This window comes from Vitis riparia, chromosome 12 (genome assembly GCF_004353265.1).
Source record: "Vitis riparia cultivar Riparia Gloire de Montpellier isolate 1030 chromosome 12, EGFV_Vit.rip_1.0, whole genome shotgun sequence".
In the NCBI taxonomy this organism is placed as follows: Eukaryota; Viridiplantae; Streptophyta; class Magnoliopsida; order Vitales; family Vitaceae; genus Vitis; species Vitis riparia.
In genome coordinates this window covers 558466-567184 of record NC_048442.1, presented here as the reverse complement: position 1 = coordinate 567184, position 8719 = coordinate 558466, and the positions used below count along the sequence as shown (strand labels likewise).

The window sequence follows — 8719 nt, the reverse complement described above, 5'->3', positions numbered from 1 at the left end:
TTCCAAATTTCATTTTTCTTTTTCTTTTTCTCTTTTGTTTTTTTTGTTGTGTTTTGGTTTTCTTTTGTTGCTGTGTAGGTGAACCCTTGTATGCTCCATTGGGAACGAAATTCTAAGGGAAGGTTGGAAAGAACTAATTCATCTACTCAAGTGCTGAATATTGGAATTGCTACAAATACAATGGAACCTCAATGTGAAGATCAACTAAGTCAACATGGTCCAAATGAAGAAAATTTCCATTTGTATCGATCTATGAGGGACCATATGCATCCACCGAGAATGAGTGCACCATCATGCATTGTTCCTCCTAGTGAGCAAATGATCATCCGTCCTTATTTGGTGCCACTTCTTCCTCAATTCCATGGAATGGAGAATGAGAATCCTTACACTCACATAAAGGATTTTGAAGAAGTATGTCATACTTTTCAAGAAGGGGCTGCATCAATTGATCTTATGAGGCTTAAATTGTTTCCTTTCACTCTCAAGGACAAGGCAAAAGTGTGGCTGAATTCTTTGAGACTGCGAAGTGTCCGCTCATGGCCTGAACTACAAGCTGAATTTTTGAAGAAGTTTTTTCCTGCTCATCGTACTAGTGGACTGAAGAGACAAATTTCCAATTTTGTGGCCATGGAGAATGAAAAATTTTATGCTTGTTGGGAGAGATATATGGAGGCTGTCAATGCTTGTCCTCATCATGGTTTTGACACTTGGATGTTGGTAAGCTACTTTTATGAAGGTATGTCACCGGCTATGAAACAATTGCTAGAAACCATGTGTGGAGGAGACTTTATGAGCAAAAGTCCTGATGAAGCTTTGGATTTTCTAAACTATGTGGCTAAAATATCTAGATCATGGGATGAACCTCATGGAAAAGACTCCAGCAAAGTCAAGCCCCAAAACAATGCTAAAGGAGGAATGTACACTTTGAATGAGGATGTAGATGTGCAAGTAAAAATGGCAACTCTATCAAGGAGATTGGAAGAACTTGAAGCAAGAGGAGCTAATGAAATCAAAGTGGTTAATGATGTTCCAATGCAAATTGCTCAATGCTCCATATGTCAATCCGGTGAACATCTAGTGAGCGAATGCCCCACCATACCAGCTGTTAGAGAAATGTTTATGGAGCAAGCTAATGTCGTTGGATTTGTTAAACACTCCAACAATTCTCCATTTTCAAACACTTATAATCCGGGTTGGAGGAATCATCCAAATCTATCTTGGAAGAGTGGACAAGGACAATTTTCTTCTAACATGCAAACTTCTCAACCTCAAGCTTCACCGGTAGAACAAGCTATAGTGAATTTGAGTAAAGTGATGGGTGACTTCATTGGAGATCAAAAGAGTATCAATACTCAATTAAATCAAAGGATGGATCATGTGGAGACATCTTTCAATCAGAAATTTGATAGCTTGCAAACCAATCTCACACAAAAATTTGATAATATGCAGCTTGCTATTTCCAAACTCACAAGTATGCATACGGTGCAAGAAAAAGGAAAATTCCCTTCACAACCCCAACAAAATCCAAGGGGAGTTCATGAAATTGGAGAAAAAAATGAAAATTCGGCTAAGGTAGATGAAGTGAAGGCAATCATTACCTTAAGAGTTGGCAAACAAGTTGATCAACCTATGCCAAAACCAAAAGAGAATAAAGGAGGGGAACAAGAAGAAAATGTGAAAGAACAAGAAAAAGAGAAAGAGGTGAATGAAGATGATGGACCAAAGCAAGATGAGGTTGTCAATGAAGAGGTTAAGAAGAAAGATAAGCTCTTATCTCCACCTTTTCCAAAAGCTCTTCAATCAAGGAAGGTGGTAAATAATGCAACTAAGATTTTTGAAGTTCTCAAGCAAGTCAAAGTTAACATACCACTCCTAGACATGATCAAGCAAGTTCCTCCCTATGCCAAGTTCCTTAAAGATTTATGTACAATGAAGAGGGGTTTGAACATCAACAAGAAAGCTTTCTTAACTGAACAAGTTAGTGCAATCATCCAATGTAAGACTCCAATCAAATATAAAGATCCAGGGTGTCCTACCATTTCGGTGAATATTGGAGATACATATGTAGAGAAAGCTCTTCTTGACTTGGATGCAAGCGTAAATCTTCTTCCCTATTCAGTGTACAAGCAATTGGGTTAGGGGAACTCAAGCCTACTTCTATGACATTATCTTTGGCTGATAGGTCAATTAAAATTCCAAGAGGAATGATTGAAGACGTATTGGTTCAAGTGGATAAATTTTACTATCCGGTTGATTTTATTGTCCTTGATACGGAGCCAATAGCAAGAGAACCTAATCATGTTCCAATCATTCTTGGAAGACCTTTCTTAGCCACAGCAAATGCTTTAATAAATTGCCGGAATGGGGTAATGCAGCTCACTTTTGGGAATATGACTCTTGAGCTGAATATTTTTCATCTATGCAAGAGACATCCAAATCAAGATGAGGATGAACAAGAAGAAGCTTGCTTGATTGATACTCTTATAGAAGAACATGTGGAAGGAATAAGGGAGGAAGAGATGGAGAAGGCCTATGAAGAATTTGAAGAAATTGAGCAAGAAGAAAAAACTGAGGAAGCTAATGAAATTACCTCCATGAATCATCCTATGCAATGGAAAGCAAAAGAAAAGCCTTTATCTCTAACCAATGATGAAGAAGAAAAGAAGGAAGGATCACCTAAGCTCGATCTCAAACCCTTGCCAAGTGATTTAAAATATGCATACCTTGAGGAAGATAAGTTTCCAGTGGTGATCTCTTCAAAATTATCATGCCAACAAGAAGCTAGCTTGTTGGAAGTTCTAAGAAAATGCAAAGAAGCTATTGGTTGGTCCATTTATGATCTTAAGGGGATAAGTCCTTTGGTATGCACTCACCACATTTATTTGGAGGAAAATGCTAAGCCAATTCGTCAACCTCAAAGGCGATTGAATCCTCACATGCAAGAGGTTGTTCGAAATGAGGTACTTAAGTTGTTACAAGCTGGAATTATCTACTCTATTTCGGATAGCACTTGGGTGAGTCCTACTCAAGTTGTACCTAAAAAGTCAGGAGTGACTGTGGTACAAAATGAAAAGGGAGAATCTATTCCTACAAGATTGACCACGGGATGGAGGGTGTGTATTGACTATCGAAAGCTGAATGTTGTCACAAGAAATGATCATTTTCCTCTTCCATTCATGGACCAAGTATTGGAGAGGGTTTTGGGACATCCTTATTATTGTTTTCTTGATGGCTACTCTGGTTATTTTCAGATTGAGATTGCCTTGGAAGATCAAGAGAAGACAACATTCACTTGCCCTTTTGGTACCTATGCATATAGGAGAATGCCATTTGGTTTATGCAATGCTCCCGCAACTTTTCAAAGATGCATGCTAAGTATCTTTAGTGACATGGTGGAGAGAATCATGGAAGTTTTCATGGACGACCTTACCATCTATGGTGAGGATTTTGGAGATTGTCTCTCAAATTTGGAAACAATACTTCAAAGGTGCATTGAGAAAAATTTAGTGCTAAATTGGGAGAAATGCCATTTTATGGTAGAAAAAGGCATTGTCTTAGGTCATGTTATCTCAAGGAAAGGGATTGAAGTGGATAAAGCAAAGATTGAGATAATTGTGAATCTACCACCACCAACAAATGTTAAAGAAGTTAGACAATTCCTTGGTCATGCAGGTTTTTATAGACGTTTCATCAAGGATTTCTCTAAGCTAGCAAGACCTATGTGTGCCTTACTTGCTAAGGATGCCAAATTCAAATGGGATCAAAATTGTCAACATTGCTTTGAAGAGTTGAAGAGACTATTGACCACTGCACCTATTGTGAGAAGACCAAATTGGGACCTGCCTTTTGAAGTTATGTGTGATGCAAGTGATCAAGCAATGGGAGCAATTCTAGGGCAAAGAGATGAGGAGAAACCTTATGTTATCTACTATGCAAGTAAAACTCTTAATGAAGCACAAAAGAACTACACCACCACTGAGAAAGAGTTGCTTGCGGTTGTCTTTGCATTAGATAAGTTTAGAGCATATCTTGTTGGAGCTCCTATAGTGATCTTCACCGACCATTCAGCTTTGAAATATTTAGTCAACAAGAAAGACTCTAAAGCAAGGCTAATTCGTTGGATTTTACTTCTTCAAGAATTTAATCTTGAAATAAAGGATAAGAAAGGTGTAGAGAATGTGGTAGCTGACCACCTATCCCGAATTTCTGTGGAACACATTCCGGAAAGCCCCCCCATCAATGAAGAATTTCCTGATGACGCTCTTTTGAAAGTAGACACCAATCCATGGTATGCTCATATTGCAAATTATCTAGTCACTAGAGAACTACCTAAGGAATGGACTATTCAAGAGAGAAGATTTTTCTTATCCAAGGTGCATGCATACTATTGGGATGAACCATTTTTGTACAAGTATTGTGCTGATCAACTCATTAGGAAGTGTGTACCGGAAGAAGAACAACAAGGAATTCTTATGCAATGCCATGCTTATGCTTGTGGAGGCCATTTCTCCACTCAAAAGACAGCTTTGAAGGTTCTCCAATCAGGTTTTTATTGGCCTACTGTATTTAAAGATGCACATGAAGTTTGTAAGTCTTGTGACAAGTGTCAAAGGCTTGGGAAATTGACAAAGAGACACATGATGCCACTTAATCCTATATTGGTAGTGGAATTATTTGATATATGGGGAATTGATTTCATGGGACCGTTTCCACTCTCTTTTGGATACTCCTATATTCTGGTAGGAGTTGACTATGTGTCAAAATGGGTGGAAGCAATAGCTTGTAAGCATAATGATCACAAAGTGGTTGTTAAATTTCTCAAGGAAAATATATTCACAAGGTTTGGGGTGCCAAAGGCCATTATTAGTGATGGAGGTACTCACTTTTGCAACAAGATATTCAGTAACCTTCTCGCTAAATATGAAGTGAAACACAAAGTAGCCACACCTTACCATCCACAAACAAGCGGACAAGTGGAGTTAGCTAACCGTGAGATCAAGAACATCCTGATGAAAGTGGTGAATGCAAACCGCAAGGATTGGGCACTAAGACTTCATGATGCACTTTGGGCTTACCGAACTGTCTACAAAACAATTCTTGGAATGTCACCATATAGGTTGGTTTTTGGTAAGGCATGTCATCTACCAGTGGAAATGGAGTATAAAGCATGGTGGGCCATAAAGAAATTGAATTTTGATATGCAAAGAGCTGGGTTGAAGAGATTCCTAGATTTGAATGAGTTAGAAGAAATGAGGAACGAAGCCTACATGAATTCAAAATTTTCTAAGGACAAACTCAAGAGATGGCATGATCAAATTGTCCTTAGAAAAGAGTTTCAAGAGGGACAAAAGGTGCTCCTATATGATTCAAAATTGCACATCTTTCCGGGAAAGCTCAAATCTCGATGGAATGGCCCATACTTGGTTCATAAAGCGTATTCAAATGGGGTAGTCGAAATTACTAATCCAAAGAATGGATGTATCTTCAAAGTTAATGGACATCGGCTTAAACCATATATGGAACCTATGGTGCAAGAGAAGGAGGAGTTGTACCTTCTTGACCCCTCCATAAAATGAGCATTCCAGGTTTGGTGGGCTTAGTCTTCTAGAAGACTAACTAGCCCAATGATCTTGCAATTCTTTTTCTTTGATTTTTTTTTTTTGTTTTGCTTGTGTGTTGTTATTTTTTTTAGTCATTATGAATGATCCCTTTTTAATCATATCAGTTGTGTTTTGAAGGATTTTCTGGATGGATGGAATGCATGAGGCAAAGGGAGAAGGAGTTTTAATGACCCAACACCAGTGTGCATGTTCATGCCAAAACAGGGGAGTCTTCATGCAAAATAGGGGAGTTTTCATAGCTTTGGAAATGTGCAAAACGAGTCTCTGTACCAATTCGCATGATCATGCAAAATTCTCGCATGACTGTGCGAAACTGATAAGGGTGGTGCAAAATTTTTTAACTCTCTGGACCATTTCGCATAACTATGCGAACATTTCGCATGACCATGCGAGATCCAGCTTAAGCACTACAAAATTAACCCTTTGGACCACTTCTCACACTTATGCGAAAATTTTGCATATCCGTGCTAAAATTTCTCTCTAAAAAAAAAAAAAACAAAATTGTCCCCAATATAAGCCCTGTTTTATTTCGCACCGTTAACTGAAAATGAGCCTCATGCGAAAACTCTTCATCTTCATTAGTCATGCAAAACTGAGGAGGAATACCATCGGTCTTTTTTTCCATTTCACCCACTTCCTCTTTTGCATATCTCCCTTGCCCTAAACCACAATCAAACATCAGGAATCTGATTACTTTCAGTTCTTGATTTTCGGAGATTTACTTGAACACTCCCGACATTTCAAGCGTTTCAGGTATTTGAATCTCACTCAACCTCTCTCTGAAATTGCAAGACGAATCTGAGTTGAATAATCTGAATCATCTTGGGAAATTGCCGCAATTTTTTTTGCGAACTTCGGACAAATTGATATCTATTATTCCATTTCCCAGTTAATTCATCAAATTGTTCATTGTAATTTTTGTTATTCTTTGTTACAGATGGGAAATCAAAAACGAAAATCATCAGACATTGAGAAAGAATTTGTGGTGATGAATGACGGAAATGGCGAAGACACTGATCCCGAATCACCTCCGGGATTTTCCCTCTCTGAACCTCCCATTTCTGGACATCAAAATCAGAGGAATGTTGCAAGATCTTCAATGGATAAAGGAAAATCAAAGATGGTTGTTACTCCTGGAAAATTACCGGTGAAGAGAACAAGAAGCGTCAGAGCTCGAACTCTTTCAAATTTTCCGACATCCTCTGCTACTCCTTCAGAGCAACATGCTGTAGTTCAATCCACTGTTGCTAAAGCCCCTGCTCCTACTCCGGTTACAAAATCTGCATCTCCACCAAGCCGACCACCTTAGTTCCAATTCACGAAAGCACCGAAGAAGAAATTAGCCACTGGTGCAAGGGAGGACTGCTTAGGTAGAAAATTTCATGAAGAATGTTACTATGATTTCAAGGCTTTTGCTGCATTCCCTCTTACTAAATTCTCCACGGAGCTTTGTTGTCGATATTTTTTGGAGCCATTCATGGTGCCTAGACCATTCTTCTATCCTCGCATAATTCGGGAATTTTACCGCACCATGACCAGCAGAGGGGTATATCCACCTTTAGTGATTTATTTCGAAATTGATGGGAGACAAGGTATGCTGAATTCTGAAATGGTAGCAAGAGCTTTGGATATTCCTTTCACACCTCCAAATCCAGCTGAGTTTCAACCTATTACTCGAATTGAGGTTGCTGAGATGGTCCGAATTGTCTCTCAAAATCAATCCATCAACACACATGCAGTGCTGAGGAGAGAAATAGACTCAAAATTTTGGTTCTTGGATCATGTCCTACGCTCCAATGTCTATCCTTGCCAACATGCAATGCAAAGGCAAGAACAAATCCTAGAGGCATTATTCAGAATTATTAGTGGACAATGGTGGACACCTGCTGATTTATTCATGGCTGCCCTGTTCTACTTTGAAGATAAGGTACATCTAAAGCAATTGCAAAGAGCCAAGAAATATCCATTATTCTTCCCGCGCATGTTGGGCACCATATTGGAGTACTATGGCTTCCCTACTGAACCTGATAAAGAAAAGAAGCATCATTGTAGGGAAGTCTATACTGTTTCCAGATGGCAAGGTAGTGTGACCAAAACCGAATCCACTCTCACAAGTGCCTCATTGACTACTGACAATGAACATCATTATGTGCCTCCTCCGAATTTGATCCTTGAAGATTTTGGTGATGGAGAAGATACACCCCCAAGACCACCAGCTGCCACCACACAAGGAGCTACTTCTACTCTCCCAAATCCGGATACAGCTGCACATATTTTGGCTAGTCTTTCCTCTACCCCAAACATAGGTCCATCAGCTTCTGATGGCTATGTCCATATATCAGCTGAAGCATTCAATCAACTCTTAGCTCGTTGGATATGATTCAAGAAAATCAAGCAAACATCCAGCTCACTCAGCGGCAACTTGTCCAAAGAGTTGATGAACTTACCATGGCTGTCCAGCAATGGAATTCTTCTTCTGAGAAGCCAGCTAGTGTTCATGATGCTCCTCCTCTGTCCGTCCCACCTACACAAGAGACAAATTCTACAACAAGGGAGTCCACAGTACCCACCACCATTTTGACATCTTCCGAGATCACCCCCTCCCATCCATCTCATGCTTGAGGATAGGGAGTGTCCTCATTTTTCTCCTTGACTTCATTTTTTTTTAGTGTTCAATTTTTATTTTTCTTCATTTCCTAACACATTTATACTTCTATATTGTTTTGTCACATTTATAGAAGCTGGAAAATAATGCTTTGCAGGTACTTTTCCCTTCCTTGCTTTACATTTTTTTTGGTAAACATTGAGGACAATGTTTAGTTTGGTTGGGGGGAAGATAGGAAAGGAAGGACTTTTGCTAGCATGTTGATTCTTTTGGTTGCTTGTTGATTTAGAATTGGTTGCTAGATTTTTTTTTTGCTTGTGTATGAGCTAGTTTTTTTTAGTAATTTTGTTTTTTTGAGAAGATCATAGCACTTATGATTGATAAATAAGCATACCTAGCTTGAAAGAAGTTGATTTGGAATATCAGCTCATTTGCTTGATCTTAGAAAACTTGTTATGTTGATTGAGTTGATTTGACTTTGAAGTTTTCATCT

At 38.9% G+C, this 8719-nt stretch overlaps 1 protein-coding gene across 1 annotated transcript; it reads left to right on the top strand.

The window, feature by feature from the left end:
• The first annotated feature begins 279 nt into the window (after positions 1-279).
• LOC117926781 lies at positions 280-6930 on the top strand. The gene is given in 7 exon segments (XM_034846073.1): positions 280-586; positions 737-1674; positions 1726-2119; positions 2122-2495; positions 2529-3117; positions 3580-5528; positions 6559-6930. Coding segments are annotated over 7 exon segments (4923 nt in total).
• The last annotated feature ends 1789 nt before the right edge of the window (positions 6931-8719 follow it).